Source organism: Triturus cristatus, chromosome 7 (assembly GCF_964204655.1).
Source record: "Triturus cristatus chromosome 7, aTriCri1.1, whole genome shotgun sequence".
NCBI classification, from domain to species: Eukaryota; Metazoa; Chordata; class Amphibia; order Caudata; family Salamandridae; genus Triturus; species Triturus cristatus.
The window spans coordinates 1,345,363,279-1,345,390,103 of NC_140590.1; the positions used below are offsets into that span (position 1 = coordinate 1,345,363,279).

General features: G+C 48.1%; 1 protein-coding gene across 4 annotated transcripts in view; it reads left to right on the forward strand.

The window, feature by feature from the left end:
• ATXN2L (ataxin 2 like) overlaps positions 1-26,825 on the forward strand; it is a 767,539-nt gene that overhangs the window by 701,936 nt on the left and 38,778 nt on the right. For all 4 annotated transcript variants that reach the window (XM_085618994.1, XM_085618995.1, XM_085618996.1 and 1 more), the window contains one exon: positions 7,177-7,386. In XM_085618994.1, coding sequence (XP_085475120.1) covers positions 7,177-7,386 — 210 coding nt within the window. The remainder of the gene's footprint in view (positions 1-7,176; positions 7,387-26,825) is intronic.

A 26,825-nucleotide genomic window follows, 5' to 3' on the forward strand; every position in this document is an offset into this window, starting at 1 on the left:
GCATAAAGTTTAATTTCGGTGTTAAGGAGGGATATGGGGCGGTACTCTGCAAATAGTCGGGAGTGAGGTTGGGATTTCATGAGAACTACAATGGTGGCAATATCCGTTTCCAGTGGAAAGGAACCTCTTTCCACAGTTTCTTTAAACAGGCTGGCTAGGTGGGGTGCTAAGGTGCCTCGATATGCCGCATAATATTCCTGCGGGAGGCCATCCAGACCCGGGGTTTTACCCGGAGAAACCAGGGTGATCGCCTCCTCAATTTCTTTAAAGGCGATGGGACGCTCCAGGTCCTTCTGAGCCACTGGGTCCAGCATAGGGAGGCGCACTCCCTCCCGGTCAAGGAGGGCTGCAACGGTCAGCTCAGGGGTGTGCGCTGTATATCAGCAGTTCTTCAGAGGATTGTTTCGCATGTTTCCTCCCATCCGCCGTCCACCTCTATCCTGGCATCTTAACGTTGTGCTTTCACAACTCCTGACACCCCTTTGAACCTATTCATAAGACAGATTTTAAGTTTTTTTCATGGAAAGAGTCTCTGCTGTTGGCTCTCACATCAGCTAGGCGGGTCAGTGATATTCAAGCCTTCACTATTAAACCGCCTTTCCTTCAATTCTCCAAGAACTCGGTAGTGCTATGCACTAACCCCATTTTTATGCCTAAAGTACCTTCGGACTTCCATCTCAACGAACTGGTCATTTTAAAGACATTCTTTCATAATCCTCAATCACCTGCGGAAAGGGCTTTGCATACTCTTGATGTTAAGAGGTGTCTAAAATTCTATTTACAGAGGACATCTTCAATACGAAAATCTGATCAGCTATTTATAGCTTATGGAAAAATGCGAACAGGACACCCAATAGCCAAACAGTCCATTGCTTGTTGGATTTCGGTTGCAATTTGTTTCTGTCATCAGCATGCAGGCAGACCATTGCAAACAACTCCGAGAGCACATTCTACTAGAGCAATCTCTTCCTCTACCGCTCTCTTTGCTGGTGTGCTTCTTCATCAAATCTGCAGAGCTGCTGTGTGGTCCAGCAGGCACACCTTTACCAAGCACTACTGTCTGGAAGCTGCCAGTGATGCCGACACGTCTGTGGGACAGGCGGTTCTCAGTAATCTTTTTAAATAAGGTGAGCCTCTGTTCTTCCCTCCTCCTCTTTGCTATTTTCTGACCTACAGATCTTCTATGATTGTTCATGTGTGTGTGTATGTATATATGTGTGTATATATATATATATATATATATATATATATATATATATATATATATATATATATATATATATATATATATTCACTGAAAAAACCATAGGTTTCACACGTTATAGTTAGTGGAAATTTTACTGATAAAAAACCAATGAAATTCCCCCGTTATAGTTAGTGCAGGCAACTATAACTCACGCGACCGCAATCCTCTGCTGATGCTAATACTGTATTTAGACACTTATTTGCCCATGTCTTCTTCCATACATTTTTAGCTATACATATATTACAAATATTTTTTTTTCATAAAGACACATATGTCATCAGCAGAAGATTGCGGTCGCGTGAGTTATAGTTGCCTGCACTAACTATAACGGGGGAATTTCATTGGTTTTTTATCAGTAAAATTTCCACTAACTATAACATGTGTGAAACCTATGTTTTTTTAAGTGAATTTGCAAGGGTTTTTTAAATGCTAATTCCTAACTATAACGTGTGTGAAACCTATGGTTTTTTCTGTGAATTTGTACGGTTTTTTAAATGCTATGTTACTTTACGCCATTCGTGGCGTGCGCGCCCACTTAACGCAGTTCGTTCCGTGCGCGCACGGTGCGCTTCGCGCACCGTGCGCCCACTTTACGCAGTTAGTGCCGTGCACGCACGGTGGGCACGCGGTGCGATGACAAAGCAAGAAAGCACGTCAACAAATCTGTTTCTGCTTTCCTCCGTGACTATGGTATGGGTGCCATTTACCACAACAACTTGCGTTATGACATGCAAGACATTTATAGAGGAGATGGTGTGCACTTCAATGATGAAGGGAACAGAGTCTTCCTCTTGAACCTTAGACTCTGCATCGGTACTTACTTGTAGGTACCACTAAAAAATCATTTCATAAACACAACGGCTCTTTTTAGAGCCCCCTAATATCTAAACACTTAAATCTGATTTTCATTTTTTTTTTTTTTTTTTTCTACCGTACGCTTACCGTAAGCTTACCGTACGCGTACCCCGTGATTTTTTTTAAAATCAATAAATGTTTTTTTTGTACTTTTCTGTCCTTCTTTGACCCCCTTACAAATGTTAGGGGGTCTGTAACTCTCCTCATTGCCCCCTTTCCTTGTTTTCACTCTTTTTTTCAGAGTGAAATACACAAAATGGCGGCCGCCGCTTCCTGGTTTCGGCCGATTCGAATGTTTACTAAGATCTAAGAGCCAATCAGAATCGCGCTCGCGCACGCCACCGTACGCTTACCGTAAGCGTACGGTAAGCGTACCGTAAGCGGGCTCAGATATATATATTGATTTAAAGGCTATTTTCTCAGAATCTACTGAACAGATTTACACCAAACCTACAAAAGGCACTTCCTTGATCTAGGGACTACCTCTGTGCCAAATTTTGAGTAATTCTGTTCAGCCGTTCGGGCTGTAGCTCGTTCTAAAGGTCCTCTGGAAAAATGCATGGGAAAAACGCGTTTTGGGACCCCCCTTTTATCTCAGCCCCCGCTTGACGGATCCCCCCGAGACTTTCAGGGTAGGAGCGGAGCGTAGCGCCCCACCTATTTTGAGAAATTCGCGAGGATTCGTCGACCGGCGCCAAAGTTATTCAAAATAGAATGTTGAGGTTTTCCTATGGAAACGTGGTCCTAACTATAACTACCTACTGGCGACCGCCAGTAGGTAATATACATATATACATATACATATATATATATATATATATATACATTCACTGAAAAAACCATAGGTTTCACACATGTTATAGTTAGCGGAAATTTTACTGATAAAAAACCAATGAAATTCCCCCGTTATAGTTAGTGCAGGCAACTATAACTCACGCGACCGCAATCCTCTGCTGATGCTAATACTGTATTTAGACACTTATTTGCCCATGTCTTCTTCCATACATTTTTAGCTATACATATATTACAAATATTTTTTTTTCATAAAGACACATATGTCATCAGCAGAAGATTGCGGTCGCGTGAGTTATAGTTGCCTGCACTAACTATAACGGGGGAATTTCATTGGTTTTTTATCAGTAAAATTTCCGCTAACTAGAACATGTGTGAAACCTATGGTTTTTTCAGTGAATTTGCAAGGTTTTTTAAATGCTAATTCCTAACTATAACGTGTGTGAAACCTATGTTTTTTTCAGTGAATTTCTACGGTTTTTTAAATGCTAAGTTACTTTACGCCATTCGTGGCGTGCGCGCCCACTTTACGCAGTTCGTTCCGTGCGCGCATGGTGCGCTTTGCGCACCGCGCGCCCACTTTACGCAGTTAGTGCCGTGCACGCACGGTGGGCACGCGGTGCGCGTACGCTAGATGGGCCATGTACGCACGATGCGCTTCGCGCACCGTGCGCACATGGAGGACATATGATGCACTTCGTTTTGAAAGGTAATATTTTAATTTTTCGTATATGTTATAAGCCATGCACAAATGGTGCCCTTCGGGCATCATTTGCACACGGGGTGGAGAGAGTGTGGATAATTTTTTTTTTTATTATTTTTTTTTTTAATATTTTAGTTTAACTCATCTTAAATAGGCCATGCACAATTGGTGCCCTTCAGTGTGGGGAAGAGTGTGGATAATTTTTTTTTTTTTTTAATTTTTTACCGTACGCGTACGGTAAGCGTAATCGGCGAAATTAGCGAAAAAATAAAAATTCCGTTTTTGGCCTTGGGGGTTTTTGGGGACTCCCTCAACATTGCTATGTGTGTGGGAGCTGTCTAAACAGCCCCTTTACATGTTTTTGTGCTTTAGATTTTAAACATCACTCTCAGTGCGAGAGAGAAAATGGCAGCCGCCGCTTCCTGGTTTCGGCCGATTCGAATGTTTACTAAGATCTAAGAGCCAATCAGAATCGCGCTCGCGCACGCCACCGTACGCGTACGGTAAGCGCACCGTAAGCTGGCTCGGATATATATATTGATTTAAAGGCTATTTTCTCAGAATCTACTGAACAGATTTACACCAAACCTACAAAAGGCACTTCCTTGACCTGAGGACTACCTCTCTGCCAAATTTCTAGTAATTCTGTTCAGCCGTTCGGGCTGTAGCCCTGTCTAAAGGTCCTATGGAAAAATGCATGGGGAAAAACGCGTTTTGGGACCCCCCTTTTATCTCAGCCCCCGCTTGACGAATCCCCCCGAGACTTTCAGGGAAGGAGCGGAGCGTAGCGCCCCACCTATTTTGAAAAATTCGCGAGGATTCGTCGACCGGCGCCAAAGTTATTCAAAATAGAATGTTGCGGATTTACTATGGAAACGTGGTCCTAACTAGAACTACCTACTGGCGACCGCCAGTAGGTGTTATATATATATATATATATATATATATATATATATATATATATATATATATATATATATATATATATATATATATATATATATATATATATATATATATATTTGAGATTCTCCCCCTTCATCCAAGGAGAGAAGACGAGCCACTCCGTTGTTTGCAGGAAGGTGTAAAGTTTATTCACACCAAACGACGACGCGTTTCGGCTGACAAGCAGCCTTGGTCACATGACCTCACCCGTGAACCAGGAAGTACATATCGGAATAAGTTCCGAGCACGTCGCAGCGTGCATAATCAATAGTGAAAACAGACTTGCTCTCAGAGGTACAAAAAGTCCTTCAACAAATATTCGTAAATTAGCAACTTGACTAGTTGAATAAGTTGCAAATTCATAATCATGTATCTCCACATACAGACAAAATTGCAAATTTTATAAAACATGATTGTACATATTCATGGTGTTCATGACCGTAATTGCACTAATTCATCGTTTTTATCATTAATCAGTTGAATAAATTCAATTGTAGATTCTGCAAATAGGTAATCTAGTATTATAAGGTCAGTGATGGATGACTAAGTCAGAAAGGTTGTGGTCACATGTTTTTTACAAAATTATAGAAATCATGGTAAAGTACCAGGAAATGCTTCGACCTAACTCTATGGAGAGGACCACTGCTGGTAATGGGTGCATGCAACTACAGGTATAGTACCCCAAATTTGTTTTTTTGAACCTTACATTTAAAGTGAAAATATATATATATTTATTATCTACTGGCGGTCGCCAGTAGATAGTTATAGTTAGGACCGTGTTTCCATAGGAAATCTGAAAATTCTATTTTGAATAACTTTGGCGCCGGTTGACGAATCCTCGCGAAATTTTCAAAACTAATGGGGCGCTCCGCTCAGCTCCTACCCTGAAAGTCTCGGGGTGATTCGTCAAGCGGGGGCCGAGAAAAAAGGGGGGTCCCAAAACGCGTTTTCCCCATGCATTTTTCCATAGGACCTTTAGTTGAAGGTACAGCCTGAACGGCTGAACAGAATTACATGAAATTTGGCAGAGAGGTAGTCCTCAGGTCAGGGAAGTGCCTTTTGCAGGTCTGGTGTCAATCTGTTCAGTAGTTCCTGAGAAAATAGCATTTAAAAGCATATAAATATCTATAGCTGCGCACCGTGCGAGCACCCTAACGTGCGCGAGCGTAATTCTGGTTGGTGGTTACATGTTAGTCAACGTTCGAATCGGTCGAAATCAGAAAGTGTCGGCCGCCATTTTGTTTGTTTTCAGTGCGAGAGTGAAAAAGGAAGGTGGCGAACGTGAAAAGGGGGCAGGGTAGAGAGTTCCTGACCCCCTAGCCTTTGTCAGGGGGTCCCTGAAGGACCCCCAAGGCAGAAAAATGTTTTACATTTTGTTGTTTTTTTTAAATCGCGGGGGTGCGCGCACCATGCGCGCACGGTGAAAAACCAAAAAAAAAAAAAAAAAATGTAATACGTAGTTTATTGTAAAATAAATATATATAAAAAAAGAATACATACATAACTTAGCATTTAAAATAACGTACAAATTCACTGAAAAAACCATAGGTTTCACACACGTTATAGTTAGGAATTGGCATTTAAAAAACCTTGCAAATTCACTTAAAAAACCATAGGTTTCACACATGTTATAGTTAGGTGGATATTTCACTCGTAAAAAACCAATGAAATTCCCCCGTTATAGTTAGTGCAGATAACTATAACTCGCGCGACCTCCACTCTATCACAAGGATGATGCCATCAGTGATGTCATGAGTGATGCCACTGACCATGTCATGAGTGATGTAATATGTGACGTCATGAGCAGGATTGCGGGCGCGCGAGTTATAGTTATCTGAACTAACTATAACGGGGGAATTTCATTGGTTTTTTACGAGTGAAATATCCACCTAACTATAACGTGTGAAACCTATGGTTTTTTAAGTGAATATATATATATATGAGTATATATGTATATGAGTATATATGTATAGAAAGATCTATATCTGTGATTACATATTGCCTGTGTTATGCATATGTTTGTTGTGATGATAATATCACTAGTATTGTAATGGAGTTACTGCTCTCTACTCTGATTCAGGCATGTGAATCTATGAAAGATACCCCAATACTGGAGAAGAACAAAAGTTACCTGTAATCTGTGGTTCTCCAGTATTGGTATCTTTCATAGATTCACATGCAACCCACCTCCCCTCCCCTCAGAGGCTCTTCTATGCTCTTTTCATTCTGGATCACACTTGTGCTAGAAAATCTGAGAGCCTGAGCCTCTGAGGAGAACATTCTGGAGGGTGCTGTTGCCTGATTGGCTGTAGTTTGGACTATATATAATGACTTGGACGAGTCATGAAGGTGGAGAATGTTTTCCTTTTGATTTCTGGCTACTTTACTTCCCGGTTCTAGGTTACCTATGATATGGTTTCTATATGCATGTATATTGCTATTTGTATGTACCGTGCGACTCCCACTCCCGACGGGGAATGATTCAGGCATGTTAATCTATGAAAGATACCAATACTGGAGAACCACAGATTACAGGTAAGAAACCTTCGTTCTTTGTTATGTTTAGTTTTGTTCTATTTAGTTTTATTTCAGCTTCCAATATAATAACTGACCTTGACCTTTTTCCCTACTACAGCATCAGGGAAGTCAACCTCAACACATGAGTAATGCTCCTCCCCAGCAGAATTTGTATCACACTGCAACCCTCACTGCAACTCCCCCATCTCTGACCCCTGGCCCCTCTGCCCAGTCTCCTCAAAGCAGCTATCCACAGCAAGCTGTATACGCCATCCATGCCCACCAGCAGCTTCAACATAGCTACAGCAACATAGCGCACATGACACAGGTGAGTTTAATGCATGACACAGGGTTTCTTTGTCCCAAGTGAGAGAAAGTAATCTTTAAAGAGCCCTCTGGTGTTTTTTTTAATGAATTTGCTCCTGCCATAGTAAGCACAAGGGTGTATTGCCTGTTTGTGGTGAATACGGTTAATTATCTGATCTTGTAGACTTCTTGGTGCAAATTGCTTACCTTAGGCTATTCCTCAGGTGTCAGGCTGGATCCGGAAAATCTTGAGCAGTACCTCTGCGCCATTTAGTAGCTCCATGTCTGCTGTGCCGGAAGTGACGTGGGCGGAGCATATTTGGGCACCAGCACAGCACACTGACAAAAGTTCTTTTCTTTCTGCACCATCCGCACAGAGCCGAAAAAGCTACCTCAGTAATTTTGACAGTTATTTTTTTCTCCAAGTTAATTACATTTTTTGAGCAATTACTCTGTGTGCCTTAAGGATGTCCACTAAGAAACCCTGGGGAGCCTGCCACAGGCAGTTATCTGTGACAAACCACCACCTGGTTTGCTTATGATGCCTGGACTATGACTACAACTCCAAGGCCTTCCCTGACTGCCGTGAACCTCAAAGTAGGTTTTGTTTGTTAAACCCTTAGCTCAACCCAGTGTAGCTGTGGCTCTGAGCAGTCAGATTTACACAAAAGGAAAACGTGAAAGGTATTTCAGCAGCCCATAAACAATTGAAGAAAGAAAAGTCACTTGAGCAACCCAACACCAATTTATTAAAACAATAGGTTGTAGGTTTTTTTTTTTTAGGCACCCCAACAAAGATGATCAGCTGTAGAGTTCCATATATCTAGAAATTACAAGGTTTAGTAAATCTGAACATTTCACTCAACTGTGGGCAAGCATTGGCAGATTCAACAAATCTAACAGTTGAAAAAAACAATTGGCTTTTTTTTTTGTGGTCACTTGGAGTGACTTAATGCGACCAACTCTAGTAGGGAGCCAGTCAGGGGGACCATTAAGGTCCACAGTAAGTTATCTCGAATTTAGGAGCAGTCTTATGTCTATTCCAGACACTGATCGCTTTACTTTTGGTTTTTATGGAAGTGGTCCTGGTGCAAGGGATGAAGGATGCTGAAGTTGCTCAATGATTCTGTAGATCCAATGTGGTCGACAGGAGTCTTCCTTAAGCTTCTCCTTGGTCCACAGAGGGGGTTGAGTTGGTCCTGGCCACAGGGTTGACGTTCGAAGTCCTGGTAGAAATCCAGTCTCAACTCAGCTGCTAGTTGTGCGGTATTGCGGTTACAGCAAAATCCTTCTCTGGATGCTAATTCAGCTTCTGGGTGACCAAGCTGCACTCTGACGACTCTCCTCGGCCCAGTGGACTTGGGTGAAACTTCATGCGTCGGTTCCTGCCCCTGGTGCTGCACGCCCGCGTTATGAAGATTCTGAGCTACCAACTTGCCCTAGCAGGCTTCTTCAGCTGCTATGAATAGGAGGTCAGACATCTGACGCTTTGAGTCTCTTCTTCAGCTGGGCTCTGGAGATGACTTATCCACAAGCAAAATACAGCAGGCACAGTCCTTTCACCTTTGCTAGTCAGTAGATTCAGCAGGTGCAGTCCACACTCATGCAGCTTGTCTTTGTTGATTCCACGGTGCAGCAGGGTATTCCTTTGTTTCCTCTTGGACAATTTAAGCTCTAATAATGCCCTCAGGGTAGGATGCGGTTGGTAGCCAATCGGCTGCCAGGTTCCCTCCCTCCCCTCCCTCCTGATGACAATTTACCTGGAAGTGTGGCATCTGGCTATCTCAGGATGCACCATTCTGCCCACTCCCAACATGACAGAAGTTGTCTCAGCGACCAGAGCACCCTAGCCAAACCCAAAGGTGTAGCTACTAAATGGGCTTACACGCTCCAGAGAAACCAATTTGGCAGCTGGTTTCCCCTTCTGCCAGACTGTCAACTTGCACAACAAGGCAGCCCATCTCATGTGTGCTTGCTAATTGCCCTTAAATGGTAACTTCCTCTTTGAAGCTCCCTTTTTGGGTCAAAAACCTGTGTGGCTTCCAGCCGGAGGCGGTAACAACCCCATGGCCCTTTCCATGGTTACTTGCCAACCCCAGTCCACCTTTCAAACTGTTCGTGCCCTGGGGCCCATTTGGCAGCAGAACAGGCTGGAAAGTAGATATTCAGAAGGCGTTTTGCATCTGCAGGCTAGCCACAACCCTAAGGCGGGCTACCTGAAGTGAACAGCCAAAAAAGGGTTTCACCATCTTGATTTGTGTTGAAATAGGACTTCTGGGTCAGGTTTATGCGCACGCTCCACAGTAATTGAGCATATAGGGGGCATAATCACCCTAGTGGCAGGTAGTCCATTGGTTGCTACCATATTGTAGGAGGCTGGCTCAGTATGTGGGAGACACTTATTTAAGTGATGCACCTAGCACTAATCCAGATAACCCTTTTTGTAACTTTAGTGGTCTTTGATAACCTTTGAAAACTCTCAAAGTGGTAGCTGTGGAGAGCAGCCTTCAGGCTTATCTTGAAGGAGCGTAAAGCAGCTTGTTTTACCAACTTTAAACCATAGTGTCAGTTTAATGAAACAGAACCACACAGTGCGTATATAAATAGAAATCGTATTTATTACACAACACACTCACCGACACATTGGTATATCTCCTACCTGGAGATATCAACAATATACACAATTAAACTTTGGAATAATTGGGCAAGTTACACAAATCTACACTGGTCTCCAGGGAGGAGACCAAACCATATACTAAGAAAGTGAAATGTTAACTGCAAAGGAGAACAAGACTTGGACCAGAAGTCTCAGAGGAGCGAGGGACACAAGGAACCACCTAAGGTAAGTACCCAGGAACCCCACTGAGGCTGTGTGCAGAGTGAAAACACAGCCACTTGCTCATGGAGAAGTCGCAGTTTAAGGTAACATGACCATTCCTGGAGAACCCTGAAGAAACCTTTTAGAAGAAAGAAGGTTGGTGAGCCACCCCACCTGTGGATGCCCCAGGAAACAGGTTACCTGCCCCAGGGAAGCAGGGTGCATAGGGGTAAAGTGACATTGGAATGTCCGTAGACGACAATGGGAGACTTCGAAAAAGATGCCTCTGGAGAAGACGGTGAAGTAGCCTGGTGGAATCCCAGGGTGGATTCTGGAAGTGAAGAACCTGCAAGCAGAGGGGACAGTCTATGCCACTTGGAGGTAACCAGGAGACATGAAAGCCCAATGCCCACCGAAGTTGGGGGTTCGGAAGAGACGATGGTGACCTTGTCTCTGCAGCTGTGAGGACCAGGCTGTGAGAAAGTGGGTGTTCGAGGCATATGAACTGCAGATTACACACTGTGCATAGATCGCCATCTGGTGTTGAGCCCGGATGTTTGCAGTTGTTTTTCCTCTTGGAAAGTCTTTGGAAGTCACAAGGTATGTATGTGACTCCTCCTTTGGATTATATTGCGCATGGGCTTCGGCTCCATCCTCAGATTGTTTTTTTCCGCCATCGTTTCAGTTCTTCTGATCGGCACGCAATCCTTTCCCTTTCCGCGGTATTGTTTCGATCGCGATCTCCACACTCTACGCAACTCATCATTCGAAGTCTTCGATTCCGGTCGTCGACGAAGGCCTTCGGGCCTACCTGGCCTCCTGTCCTGGCTGATGGAAAGGACGCCGTTCAAAAAATTTCCTCGATGTGGGTCAAAGTTTCCCCACACCGATCTACATGAGGTGTGCAACCTCTGCCTCTCCCCAGAACACGAGGCAAGAGACTGTCCGGCTTGCAAATCCTTCAGTTCGAAGAAGACTATTCGGGAGCGAGGAGAACAATGGCTCACTCGTCGACTTCAATCCCAGACGACATCTTCTGAGAAGGCGTCGATGTTCCGGAAGAGCAGCACACCGAAGAGGGCCTCGTCAGCGCCTTCGAAGCGGACGACTCCGATGTCGAGGACATCACTCCGGCACAGAGGGGTGTGAGTGCTAACATCGACCCTCACCCTCGAAGACATCGAAAAAGGCTTCGGTCACGCCTTCGCCCTCGGGCCTAGGCACGACCAAAGACTCTGCTTCCCATACCTCGCTTTCAGGCCTGGTTAAGAAGCCTATCAAGCGTTCCGGCGGCTCGGGCTCGAGCCAGCCTGCCGTCGGTGCCGAGAAACACTCCTCGGCACCAGCGCTGAAAAACAAGACGGCCTACTCCTCTTCCGCGCCGAAGCACTCTTCGCCGAAGACTGGCACTAGCTTCTCGGTACCGACACCATCCCCGGAGTCGAGCAAAAAACCAAAGGCCCTCAAAACCCACACCTCCAAGCCAAAAGTCATCTCGGAACCAAGGAAACAGACATTTGGAAGCCCCATGGTTCAAAACAACGAACCGATGCAGAGTCGAAGCCTAAGAAACCTACGGCTTAGGCACCGAAGGATCTGCCCCCCACAGATGAACTATTTCGGCCAGATCCACTACAAAAAGCACTTGTGAAGGACCCTAAAACTGGACATTTGTTGCTCAGCATCAAAAAGAGACCGCTGGACAAGCCTGTCCCAGCTCCACCTCCTAAGAGAAGAGACTTTGCTACCTCCCCTTTGAGATGGCCTTCACCCCCTCCCCCACCTCCTACTCCGCCTCCCCCACCTCCTACTCCGCCTCCCCCACCTCCTACACCACCTCCCCCACCTCATCATTCTCCCACACCCTCTTCTGATGAGGATGATGACTACGTCTACGATGACACAGGGGACGGGCCGGATGACCAGCCCACAGGGGACCCCACTCCTACAGGCTCCCCAAACCCATGGGACGATTACAACATCCCAGACGTCCCTAACGTCTCGCAGGTCGACCTTTACCCTTCAAGACCGTCCCCCCCTGAAGACACAATGGCGTTTAACCAACTTCTCCATAGGGCTGCACACTACCACGGAGTTGATCTCCATACAGACCCCGTGGAGGAGGACTTCCTCATAGATACTTTTGACACTACACAAAGGGCCACTTCCATTCTGCCCATGCTTAAAGGGGTTATTAAGCACGCACCGGAGGTCTTTTAGGACCCGGTCAGGGCCAGGGTCATCAACCCTCGCATTGAGAAAAAGTATAAGGCCGCCCCTAGAGGCCCGCACCACTAAACTCCCCAGTAGTCTCCAATGCGAGGAAGCGTGCAAACTCCCAGACATCAGGTGAGGCTCCACCACCCGACAAGGAGTCCAAACTCATGGACGCCTCTGGCAATCGAACTGCATCCCAGGCTGCCTACATACGGCACATTGCAAACACCCAAGCGCTTTTAGCAAGATATGACAGGGCACATTGTGATGAACTGGAAGCCATAATGCAACACCTCCCTGACAAATACAAGAATAGGGCCAACGAGCTAATCCGGGAGGGTAAAATAATCACCAACACCTCCATTCGTTGCATCCTCGGTAGCTGACGCCGCCTCTAGAGCAATTAACACCAGCGTCCTCCTGCGTAGGCATGCCTGGCTACGAATTTCAGGTTTCAAACCCGAGGTGCAGAGTTCCATCCTCAACCACCCCTTTGACGAGCAACATCTGTTTGGCCCCAACGTCGACGTTGCCCTTGAAAAAATGAAAAAGGACACCGACACGGCAAAATCTATGGGAGCCTTGCAGTCGCAAGCTCCCAGGCGCACCTTTCGCAGCTCTTCCTTTAGAAGCCACTCCAGAGGCTACTCCTCTGACAGCGCCTCCACTTCCTATAAGGCCCCTACCCAATCCACCTTCACTAGGGGTTACCAGAGAGGCGGCTACAGGGGTAACAACAATAAAGGCAGAGGCAAAACTAACACCTCCCGCTCTGCCTCCACCCCTGCCTAATGACTTCCCTCCACTCCCCCCAGACCATCCCACTCCGGTCGGGGGCAGACTCCACGATCTCCTTCCTGTCTGGACAACATCACCTCAGACAGATGGGTGACACAGATAATTCGGTCAGGCGACTTGCTTCGAATTAACATCTACCCGCCCCAAACATTCCACCCAAACAGCGCCCAATGTCACAGGAACATTTGTCACTTCTAAAGCAGGAGGTAATCTCCCTCCTACAAAAAAGTGCAATAGAACCAGTCCCTGCCCACCAACAAAACATAGTAGTTTACTCACTATATTTTCTCATACCGAAAAGGGACGACACGCTAAGGCCCATCCTGGACCTCCGACCCCTAAACCACTACATACACTCAGACCATTTCCACATGGTCACACTCCAGCAGGTACTTCCCCCTACTCTCCCAGAACGACGTCCTTGCCACCCTAGACCTCAAGGACACCTATTTCCACATTCCCGTTCACAAAGCTCACAGGAAGTTTCTCAGATTTGTAGTGGACGGTCAACACTATCAATTCAAAGTACTCACATTCGGAGTCACCACAGCACCACTGGTGTTTACCAAGTGCCTAGCGGTAGTGGCAGCACACCTGCAAAGAAAACACATCCACGTCTTCCCATACCTAGACGACTGGCTCATAAAAGCCAGCTCATACAACCAGTGTGTACAACACACTCAAGCCACTATCCAACTACTTCAGGAACTGGGCTTCACAGTAAACCATGCAAAGTCCCATCTGCAACCGTACCACGTAAAACAATACCTCGGTGCCACCATAGACACCTCAAAAGCGCTAGCCTATCACAGTCCTGCCAGGATAGCAAGCATTCAGACTCTATGCGCCAAATTTCAACCGGAACACTCTCTTCCAGCTTGAGTGTTCATGCAACTTATAGGAATGGTGGCATCTTGCATATTCATAGTACCTCACACAAGAATCCAGATGCGTCCTCTCCAAAAGTGCTTAGCACGCCAATGGAACCATGCCCAGGGTCAATTGACAGATCTGGTGTTGGTAGACGGTCGTGCCCATCGCTCTCTACAGTGGTCGACCACCAAAAACCTTTCCAAAGGGCGGCCGTTCCTGGAACTGGTTCCTCAGATAGTACTGACAGCGGACGCATCGCTCTCCGGCTGGGGAGCTCACCTACTACATCACACCATGCAGGGCAGGTGGACACCTCAACAAAAGTTACTCCACATCAACCATCTGGAGTTACTAGCCATGTTCTTAGCCCTAAAGGCCTTTCAAACACATCTCAGGCAAAGCCATCCTAGTCCGCACGGACAACATGACAGCCATGTACTATATACAAAAACAAGGTGGCACACACTCTCCGCATCTCTCAGCTAGCACAGAGCATATGGAGATGGGCCATACCCCAAAAAATCTTTCTCCTAGCCCAACATGTCCCAGGAGTCCAAAACACTATGGCCGATCTGCTGAGCAGACAAACTCAACAGATCCACGAGTGGGAACTCCATCCACAAGTTCTTCACCCGTACTTTCAAATGTGGGGGCATCCACAGATAGACCTCTTCGCCACCCACGAAAACGCCAAATGCCCAAGCTTCGCCGCCAGGTATCCACACCCATTGTCCAAAGGCAATGCGATAGGGATGAACTGGTCAGGCAGATTTGCGTACGCCTTTCCGCCTCTCCCACTCATTCCATTAGTGGTGCGCAAACTACAACAACATTCCCTCACACTAATCCTAGTAGCTCCAACTTGGGCCAGACAACCGTGGTACACCACATTGCTAGAACTATCTGTAGTACTGCACCAAAAGTTACACCTCTCTCCACGCGTCTTAACCCAGAACCATGGAGAGATCAGGCACCCGGACCCGGTTCAGCTCAACCTTGCGATCTGGCTCCTGAAATCCTAGAATTCGGTTATCTTAATCTTCCCCCTGACTGTATGAACGTCATTAGAGAAGCTAGACGACCTACCACTAGAGCTTGCTACGCAGCCAAGTGAAAACGTTTCGTGATCTATTGTCACAACAATAACTTCAATCCCCTAGATGTGTCCATTCAACACATCATAGGCTATTCACTACACCTACAAAGATGCAACCTAGCCTACACGTCCATTAGACTGCACCTTGCGGCCATAGCAGCCTATCTACAAAACAGGCAACATCTATCACTCTTTAGAGTACCTGCCATAAAAGTCTTCATGGAAGGCCTCAAAAGAATAATTCCCCCCAGAGTGCCACCCTCACCTGTGTGGAACCTAAACATCGTTCTCACGAGACTAATGGGGCCTCCCTTTGAACCTCTACACAAATGTGAACTTCAATTCCTAACATGGAAAACTGCTTTTCTTGTAGCCATTACTTCCCTCAGAAGGGTGAGTGACATACAAGCACTCACCATTCAAGAACCCTTTCTGCAAATGCACCTTAACACAGTTGTTCTCCGCACTAATCCAAAATTCCTCCCTAAAGTCATTTCTCCCTTTCACCTAAACCAATCTGTGGAACTGCCCGTATTCTTCTCGCAGCCACAGACCATTGCAGAAAGAGCTCTCCACACACTAGATGTCAAACAAGCCTTACTCTACTACTTCGAGAGAACACAACCCTTTCGTAAGACCAAACAACTGTTTGTGTCTTTCTCACCACCACACAAAGGCAACCCCATCTTCAAATCTGGGATAGCTAGAAGGATTGTCAAATGCATACAGATTTTCTACTACAAAGCCAAACGTATGCTCACTGTTCCCCCTAAAGCCCACTCTACACGTAAGATAGGTGCTTCCATGGCATTTTTCGGGAACATTCCCTTAGAAGATATCTGCAGAGCAGCTACATGGTCTACACCGCACTCTTTCGCTAAACACTATTGTGTAGATGTGCAAACTAAGCAACAAGCTAGTGTGGGCCAGGCTGTACTCAAAACATTGTTTTCAAACGACTGCAACAGATACTGGTGGTCGCCGCTAGGAGCAAGTACTGCTATATAATCTATGCACAGTGTAATCTGCAGCTCGTATGCCTCGAACGGGAAATGCTACTTACCAGTATGCTTCTGTTCTTGGCATGTAGAGCTGCAGATCTACACACGCCCACCCGCCTCCCCGGCTACCTTTATCTGTTCCAGTTTTATCTTCTTTAGATACAGCACACATGGGCATCTTCACTGCTTATTACTACGCTCCATCATTTCCCCGCTGGCGAAAAACAATCTGAGGATGGAGCCGAAGCCCATGCGCAATATGATCCAAAGGAGGAGTCACATACCTCGTGACTTCCAAAGACTTTCCAAGAGGAAAGACAACTGCAAACATCCGGGCCCAACACCAGGACCTGTGTTCTTTCCCCAAAACAAAACCCAATTGGTAACTCTGGCCACAGGTAGCTCCCTGGTAAATGGTACCCCATGTACCCAGGGCACTGTGACCAGAGAAGGCACCTAAGGGCTGCAGCACCAATTGTGCCAACATTAGGGGCCCTTTACCTTTTCACAAACACACTGCCTTGCAGGCTGCGTGTCTTGGTGCAGATCAAAAGTGAAGAGTCGACATGGCACACATCCATGTGTGCCATACCTACCAACCACTTCCCTGGCCTAGGTCAGTCACCCCTCTAGCTGGGTGCACCATGCCAGTGGTGAGGGCACAGTGCCCCTACAGTGTCTGAATCCGTTCTCAGACATTGTAAGTGTAGTATACCATTAAAGAGTATATGGTGCTGGGTGGTTGTCATTACGAACTCCACAGTACCATGATGGATATCAAACTTGTTACCAGTGCTTGTTGGTGCTCCAGCCGGACACCGCCCATCTAAGACAGACATCTGACCTGGTCTTCCTCAGTGTTGCCTGTGTAAGAAACTGGCTCTATATATACTGCAACAAAGTAAGGTACAGTGTGTATAGGGTCCAAGGGTCTCCAGAGGTTAAAGTTAGATAGAACCTTACTCTCTAAAGTGGTAGCTTGGTCGAGCAGTAAGGCAGTATCAGAGGACAGTGTAAAGCATTTGTTGTACACCCTCAGTCAGCAAATGGTCTCACACACTCAATAACTGAACTCTAGGCCAATGGTTTATATATAAAAAAATATGCTTGTTTTATTTTAGAACCAACAATTGGAATTAAAATATACTTTCTCAGAATGAGATGCTTTATATAAATACTTTTGCAATATGCAATTGACTTTTGTAAACAGTTACAAGTGGTTGCAATAGGCAACACTATTTTAAACACAATAATGCATTGAGTTCAATGGAAGTTTCATGTTATTTGCCACAGATTACTTTTAGGATTACTTTTGGAATTCCAGGACTGGATCCTAGATTCAGTCCTGGGTCAGTACTTAGAATCAAGTGATGAAAGTCGACTTAATTACTGTCATGATTTTTAAACAATATTTCGCTATTTTAAAAGTTTACACTTAGAAAATATTTCAAAGAAAACAGTCAATGATTCCCTATGGAAGAGAATTCAAGTTGCAGGTACAGTATGTTCTCGTTACGTTTGTAATCCAGTACTGGGGGCCTAGACTCAGTACTGGGACCTTTATCCAAAACAGGTAAGTAATTACGTTTTCAGATAGTTCGAGGCATGTGGGCTGCTGAATTCATATCTGTGCATAGATCGCCGCCTAGTGTTGGGTCCGGATGTTTGCACGTTGTTGTCCTGGAAGAGTCTTCGAGGTATCCTGGGATAGGTGACTCCTCCCCTGGACTACAGTGCGCATCGGCATCCTCTCCATCCTCAGATTGTTTTTTTCCGCCATTGGGTTCGGATGTGCTATCTTAGCTCAAGTTAGGAAAAACTTTATCGAGGCCAAAAGGCCTTTAGTTCGCGTAGGTACTATTTTCTCGATCAGTTTCGATACTCCTTTGTTAGTTTAACAACTTTCAGCACCGACTTTTCGCTTCTTACCTGCCCATCGACGACATCGACGATGGAATCGAGGACACCGTTCAAGAGATGTCCGGTATGCAATGCGAAATATCCCCACATAGACGTCCATCCGGTGTGCAACAAATGCCTTTCGCCGGATCACGACGAATCGACATGCATGGCCTGTGCCCGGTTCCGTTCCAAGAAGACTCTACGGAATCGACAAGCGGCAAGACTCGAAGCGCAGCACGCGGCACCGGCCCCGGCAGACATCTTCAACGCCGAGACCGAAGATGTCGAAGAATTGGAGATCCTACCCTCCAGTCCCGTTTCCGAACATGACTCCGGATCGAACGACGTCGACGAATCACTCTTTAGCAGAGATGAAGACGACACCGAGGTAGGAGACTACGATGAGGCCTTAGGGGCCGAAGAGAGTAGCTCCAATGACGAGCAAGGCCTACCCGTTCAGACTGAAGAGAGCCCAGTGCCACAGTCTATGGCTCCGGTCGAGGGATCGCCTTCGGGCCTTACCCGAGACCTATCCCGCAGTTCTTCGGCCCCGCCCTCGGGCCCGGCCTCGGACGTTCAGCGGCAGCCATTATTACCTAAACCGGCTGGTTTCCCTTCTTCCAAACCGAAACCGAAAGCTGCACTGGTTCAATCGAAACCGAAACCAAAAGTGGCGCTGGTCGGATCGAGGCCTTCCACACCTTCGACGCCAGCGAAGCGCGTCGGCACCGAGCGCACCAAGCCAGACTTCGGTGCCGAACTTGAAGCGGCCGACGTCGGAGTCGGCATACGGAAAAAGGCCTTCGGTGCCAACAAACCTGATCGGTTCCCGGCGTCGACGCCATCGACTCCGACACCAAAGGTCACACTGCCGGCTGCGTCTCACATCGCTTCCACGGCAACACCGAAGCCTCATGCATCGAAGACGTCGACGGCCATTCCCGCCCCTCGACTCGATGACCCGCCGGCGTCGAAAAAGTCGACGACCGCCTCTACAGACCTGGTCGGCGCGAAAGCCTCAAAGGCGCTCCAAGTGCGACCTGGTGCAGCACAAAGCAGCAAAACCAAAACGGTCCTCCAGGACACGTCGGGCTCCGGCCCAATAAAAGCTCCAGCAGCCTCTTCGGCGCCAGCCAACATTACTTTTGGCCTGCCTCCGTCCACGATTCCAAAAATATTCCAACTCAGGACACGGGTCACCCACACCACAACTACACCTGCTGAGGCGTCTCCGTCACATGTCATCGACGCCAACACCGGCAGGATGGTTATCCACGAACGGAGGATAACTTCGGAGCCACCTTTGGACCCTTTCCGGATCCCACTAAAAAGGAAGCTGCCTGTGGACTCAGAACCTTTCCTAAGCGAATCTTACCACTCGCCCTACCAGGATCCACAAGCATTCTCTCCCACACACTCCGACACGGATGTGTTGGAGGACTACATGGGTGACCAAGTCCCCTACCACGGAGACATAGACCCTGATCAAACTTGGGGCGACCCTGCAGATCCAGGTGCACCTCTAGATGCACAGGACCCACAACTCTATGGGGCGAAAACATCTCCCACAGAGGACACTGCAGCGTTCAACGCTCTTATCGAACGTGCCGCAAATAATCATGGAGTGCAGCTTCACTCTGACACCATCGAGGACGACTTTCTTATGGACACCTTCGCATCCTCAGAAAGACATGTAAAAACTCTGCCCATGTTGAAAGGGGTACTCAAACCAGCCAAGGACATCTTCAAAGAACCCACCAGGGCACGAGTGATAAACCCCAGGATCGATAAGAAATACAGATCGGCGCCTGGGGACCCTACTTACATCAGAGGCCAATTACCACTAGACTCCATTGTCGTAGCGAATGCTCGCAAGAGGGCACACTCGCAGACGACAGGTGACGCTCCTCCCCCGGACAAAGAGTCCAAGGTGCTAGAGACCTCCGGCAAGCGAGTTGCCGCCCAGGCTGCCAACATATGGCGCATAGCCAACACTCAAGCGCTCCTCGCCTGCTACGATAGAGCGCACTATGACACATTGGAGCAACTACTCCAACATCTCCCTGACCAGTACAAAGAAGGTGCAGAAATTCTTATCAGAGAGGGACAGCTACTCACAAATGCTTCCATCAAGTGTGCACTAGATGCCGCAGACACGGCTGCCAGGGCCATTAACACAAGCGTCATGCTGCGACGACATGCCTGGTTGCGAATCTCCGGATTCAAACCTGAGGTGCAAAATAATATACTCAACCAGCCTGTCAACCCCGACTATTTATTCGGACCGGAGGTTGACACCACCCTTGAGAAAATAAAAAAGGACACGGACACCGCAAAGTCCATGGGGGCTCTCCAGACTCAGTCCTTTCGGAGCAGCTCCTTTCGTCGCCCCGGAAATAGAGGAGCAGGTAGAGGACCGGGGTCACAGCAGACATACAACAAGGGCAATACACAAACCACCTACGATAAAAACACCCGGGGTGGATATCGTGGCTCCAGTACAAAGGGAAGAGGACGCGGCTACGGCAACACCAGGTCCTCCCTCAAGAACAAGCAGTGACGCCCTCTCCCTTCCTCCCGACCACATAACACCTGTCGGGGGAAGGCTACAAAGGTTCCTGTCCACGTGGAACTCCATCACCACGGACAGGTGGGTCAAAGATATTGTCAAATACGGTTACTGTCTAGAACTAACCTCCACTCCACCCACAATTCCTCCAAGAAACCGTCCTATGTCCTCAGAGCACTTAACGCTCTTACAGCAGGAGGTGCAAAGCATGCTTCTAAAAGGCGCAATAGAGGTCGTACCCGTCCACGAGCAAGGTACGGGGGTGTACTCCCTGTACTTTTTAATACCGAAGAAGGACGGGTCACTCAGACCTATATTAGACCTGAGACCCCTAAACAGATACATTCTTTCCGAGCATTTTCTCATGCTCACTCTCCAGCAAGTCCTCCCGCTGCTCAAGCAGGGAGACTTTCTAGCCACACTGGACCTCAAGGATGCGTATTTCCACATACCCATTCACCCATCACACAAAAAATACCTCAGGTTCACTGTTCAAGGACAGCACTACCAATTCAGAGTCCTTCCCTTCGGCGTGACAACGGCACCAAGGGTGTTTACAAAGTGCCTAGCTACTGTGGCGGCACATCTACGGAGGCAGCACATACACGTCTACCCTTACCTGGACGACTGGCTCGTTCAAGCGAAGTCAGCCCAGCAATGTGCCAGCCACATGTCCCGCACCATTCACCTCCTTCACAGTCTGGGGTTCTCACTAAATTACCCAAAATCCCATCTACAGCCCGCACACGTACAGCAGTACCTAGGTGCGACTATAGACACTCTGGCGGCCACAGCTCAGCCAAATTTAGTGAGGATCAACAGCATGCAAATGCTGATCTCCAGGTTCAAACCACAACACTCACTTCCAGCACGAGTGTTCATGCAGTTGATAGGCATGATGGCCTCCTGCATTTTCATAGTCCCACACGTGAGATTACATATGCGCCCGCTTCAGGAGTGCTTAGCACGTCAGTGGAATCAGGCTCAAGGACAGTTGAAAGACCTAGTGTTGGTGAGCGGTCGGGCATACAACTCTCTGCATTGGTGGAATCCTCAAAACCTTTGCAAGGGCCGACCGTTCCAAGAGCCTGTTCCACAAATAGTACTGACAGCGGACGCGTCTCTCCAGGGATGGGGAGCTCATGTACTCCACTACACAGTGCAGGGACTATGGACGACACAACAGAAGATGCACATCAACCTTCTGGAACTGATGGCAATCTTCCTGGCCATGAAGGCATTCAAAGTACATCTGTGCAACAAAGTCGTGTTGATCCGGACGGACAACATGACTGCCATGTACTACATACAGAAGCAGGGAGGAACACACTCTCCACAGTTGTCTCGTCTGGCTCAGAGCATGTGGAAGTGGGCCATTCAAAGGAACATGTTCCTCATGGCAGAGCACCTCCCGGGCAAGGACAACCAGATGGCGGATCTGCTCAGCAGACACAGCCACCAGATGCACGAGTGGGAGTTACACCCATCAGTACTCCAACCGTACTTCCAGCAGTGGGGTCATCCAGAGATAGACCTATTCGCGACAAGCGAAAACGCAAAATGCCAAAGCTTTGCCGCCAGGTTCCCACATCCGCAGTCGCAGGGCAATGCGATATGGATGAACTGGTCCGGCAGATTTGCGTACGCTTTTCCCCCAGCACCACTGATACCGCTGGTGGCACTCAAACTGCGTCAACACTCACTGACGCTCGTCCTGGTTGCTCCAACGTGGGCACGCCAGCCGTGGTACACCACCTTTCTCGAACTTTCCGTGGTGCCGCATCAAAGGCTGCGGGTCAAACCCGAGCATTTGACGCAGAACCATGGAGAGATTCAGCACCCAGATCCGCAACAGCTGAACCTGGCAATCTGGCTCCTGAAGTCCTAGAGTTTGGCTACCTCAACCTGCCACCTGACTGTATGGGCATCATCAAGGAGGCCAGGAGACCCACTACAAGAGCTTGCTATGCAGCCAAATGGAAAAGGTTTGTCATTTATTGCAGTAATAATGACATTAACCCGCTGGACGCATCCATCCAAAACATAATTTGTTACCTCTTACACCTATACCGATGCAATCTGGCGTACACCTCTATACGTGTCCATTTGACCGCAATATCAGCCTATCTGCAAACCAGGCAGCACCTCTCACTATTCAGAGTGCCTGCAATCAAAGCATTCTTGGAAGGACTCAAACGAGTCATTCCACCAAGCCACCCACCGGCTCCAATGTGGAACCTCAACCTGGTCCTCACACGCCTGATGGGTCCACCCTTTGAACCTCTCCACTCATGCGAGATTCAATTCCTCACCTGGAAAGTAGCTTTCCTGGTAGCAATCACTTCTTTAAGAAGGGTTAGTGAACTCCAGGCACTAACAGTTCAAGAGCCATTTATACAGGTTCACGCCAACAGGGTCGTCCTACGTACCAACCCCAAATTCATGCCCAAGGTAATCTCGCAGTTCCACATGAATCAAACTATTGAACTGCCCGTTTTCTTCCAAAACCCACAAACTGTCGCGGAACGAGCACTCCATACACTAGACGTGAGGAGGGCCCTCATGTACTACATCGACAGGACTAAACCCTTTAGGAAGACAAAACAACTGTTCGTTGCCTTTGCCCCACACCACAAGGGTAACGCCATCTCCAAAGCAGGGATAGCCAGATGGATAGTTAAGTGTATTCAAATTTGTTATCAAAAGGCAAAACGCACATTAACTATTCCCCCACGAGCCCACTCAACACGTAAGTTAGGGGCCTCCATGGCTTTTCTAGGAAATATTCCCCTGCATGATATATGTAGAGCAGCCACCTGGTCCACCACACACACATTTACCAAACACTATTGTGTAGATGTGCAATCAAAACAGCAGGCAGCTGTAGGACAGGCTGTTCTCAAAACCCTTTTTCAGACCGCTGCAGCTGGCACTGGTAGCCGCCGCTAATAGAGGGCACTGCTATACATTCTATGCACAGATATGAATTCAGCAGCCCACATGCCTCGAACTGAATATGCTACTTACCAGTATGCATCTGTTCTTGGCATGTAGGGCTGCTGACATTCATATCGCCCTCCCTCCTCCCCGGCGCCTGTAGCAGCTGCAGCTCTCAGAATTACTGTAAGCATGGTCATCACTTTTCTGTATCTACTCCATCACTGCCACAATGGCGAAAAACAATCTGAGGATGGAGAGGATGCCCATGCGCACTGTAGTCCAGGGGAGGAGTCACCTATCCCAGGATACCTCGAAGACTCTTCCAGGACAACAACGTGCAAACATCTGGACCCAACACTAGGCGGCGATCTATGCACAGATATGAATGTCAGCAGCCCTACATGCCAAGAACAGATGCATACTGGTAAGTAGCATATTCATTATACGATTTTTAAAGAATATTTAAAGATTGCAGAAATTGACAGAAGAAATTTCACAGAAAAACAGTCAATGATTTCCTATGGGAGAAAATTGGGTTACTGGTAAGTACAGTTGTAAGTATTTGTCAGTGCTGGGCACCAAGATCCAGCACTGGGAGCTCGCCTAAGAGCAGGTGAGTATTTTCGTTTTCGTTACTCTGCTGATTTTTGGTCAATATTTTAAGATTTGAAAAGTCCACACTTAAAAGAAATTTCAGGAAAAAGCCAGTCAATGTTACCCTATGAAGAAAATAGAGTTATCGGTTTAAAGGTAAGTACTCGACTGGCAGAGTTGAGGTTCTGGGCATAGACTCAGGGGTCCCCCAGTGTCAGGTAGGTACAGTTGGTTCACCCTCAGCGACTCTAGGGCGGCCGGGTGCAGAGAGAGTTAGGCCCAATGTTATCCTATGAGGGATAGGGGGGCCTTGGTTGGTGGCTGCTGACTAGCAAGCCACGCGGCTGTGGGAGCTGGGCTCCTGGTCACTTACTCAGGGAAAGTGGGGAAGTAGGTAGGTGTAGAGGTTGCACTGCCAGGGCCACTCGGGTGGCTGGGTGCAGGGTGCTTTTGAGCCTTCGGGCGCTCAATTGGTTTCAATGGGAAATCCCCGGTTTAGAAAAAGACTGCAAGCTCGGGGACAAGGATTCTTCAGGTGCCACCACCACTTCGAGAGGTAAGTTGGGTAGTTGGAGGATAGGTAGGTACCCCGGGATTGGGCACAGGGGGCCGCAGGGCGCCGCGTGCAGGGGTGCCTTTTGGTGTCGGGAAATCTTACCCTCTGTTGATCGCGGTAGGGGGGGGCACCTTGTTCTGAGGCTGCAGGCTTCTTCAGGAGTGTCGAGGGAGGTCCTTGGGTGCCGGACTCGGGGTCACAGTCGCCGTGGGGTCGTCCTCGTGGTATTTGTTCACTCTGGCACTGGCCAGGCTTGGCTGGCACAGAGTGTGCTGGGTTCGCGGTTCCGGGCTGCTTTCACGGATTAGAAGTAGGTTTTGAGTAGAGCCTCTACTCATGGGTGTCCCAGGGGCTTAGAGCCAAAAGGTAGCCAGGTCCTCCGGGGTTTGTTAGGTTGATGGCCACAAGAGATGCCGGGTTGGAGCAGGAGCAGGTTTGAGGGTCGACAGGCCGGTAGGGCTGGGGCCAAAGCAGTTGGTGTCTTTCTCTTTTTAGCAGCTGCAGGGCAGGTCTTCTTTCTTCTTGCTCTTCTTTGTATGTTGGAATCTGGAATCTGGGGAAGGAAGGTTCAGGGTGCCCCTAAATACTAGATTTAGGAGCGTTACAGGTAGGTGAAGGGCAGGGGCCAATGGGTCCCTGTCCTGGGGTGGGTACACCCCCTATCCTGCCTCTCTCCTGTGGGAGGGGGGGCTGGAGCCTAGTCCTGATTGGGCAGGGCTTCCCATCTTCAAGATGGCGAAATCCCGGAGATGTGTCACCTCGCCTCCCCCACCTGAGGGGTGGGGTTGGCAGGCTGGCACATCCCCTGTCCTTATTTGGGGTTTCCGGCCAAGCTTCCCGCCAGAGTGGGGGGTTGCAATGGGCTGGGGAAGCTCACAGAATGGCAGCACTGCACTTAGTGCCCAGGAATGGACCTGGGTACTGTAGGGGCACAGGGCTCATGCTCCTGTACCCACACCACTGGCATAGGGCACCCAGCTAGAATGGTGGCTGATGTATGGCAGGGCAGTGTAGGTTGGGGGCATGGCACACAGGGATGTGTGCCATGTCGACTCTCCGTTTTGTCTTGTATCCAGACACTCAGCCTGCAAGAGCAGTGTGTGTGCATGTTAGGGTACAGGGCCGCTAAGGATGGCACAAGGAGTGCTGCAGCCCTTAGAGGCCTTCCCTGGGTACCTAGGGTACCATTTACCAGGGGCTGACATGTGGCCAGGGTTTGCCAATTTGGGTTTTGGCTGTTAGGCAGTTTTTAGGGAAGGAACACAGGCCCTGGGCACCTGATTGGCAGGAGCCCAGGGCACAACAAGGAAAAGTGCATCAGCTATTAGGCTAAAAAAAAGGGGGGGGGGGGTTACTGCAACAGAAACCCACTTTCTTACAAGCGTAGGAATTTCAGGATGCTTACTTTCACATCCCTGTCCTGCCAGCCCACCGGCGTTACCTGCAGTTCACGGTAGGCCATAAGCACTTTCAGTTTTCTGTGCTCCCCTTCAGCCTTACCAGCTCCCCTCGGATGTTCACAAAGTGATGGCGGTGGTCACAGCTCATCTGTGCAGATCAGGGGTTCCAGTCTTCCCCTATCTCGATGACTGGCTGAAGATGGGCTCGCCCCAGGCAGTCGTCTCCCACCTACAGACTATTACAGACCTCCTGCATTCGCTGAGGTTCACTATCAACGTGCAGAAGTCACACTTGATTCCCTCTCAGAAGCTCCTTTTCATCGGAGCGGTTCTGGACACAATGCAGTTTCGGGTTTATCCTCCTGAGCAGCGAGTCGGGGATATTCGGGCTATGATTCCAATCGTTCAGCCTCTATCCCGGGTTTCGGTCAGAATGACTCTGCGGCTGCTGGGCCTCATGGCCTCCTGCATCCTGCTGGTGGATCATGCCAGGTGGTGCATGCGGGCTCTGCAGTGGGACCTGAAGTTCCAGTGGGCACATTATCAGGGGAATCTGTCCGATTGCGTTTAGATCTCGGAGGGTACTGCACGTCAACTGCAGTGGTGGCTAACTAACCAGGATTGGGTCAGCGGCAGATCCCTCGCCCTTCCCCAACCAGAGTATACAGTGGTGACGCATGCATCACTTCTGGGGTGG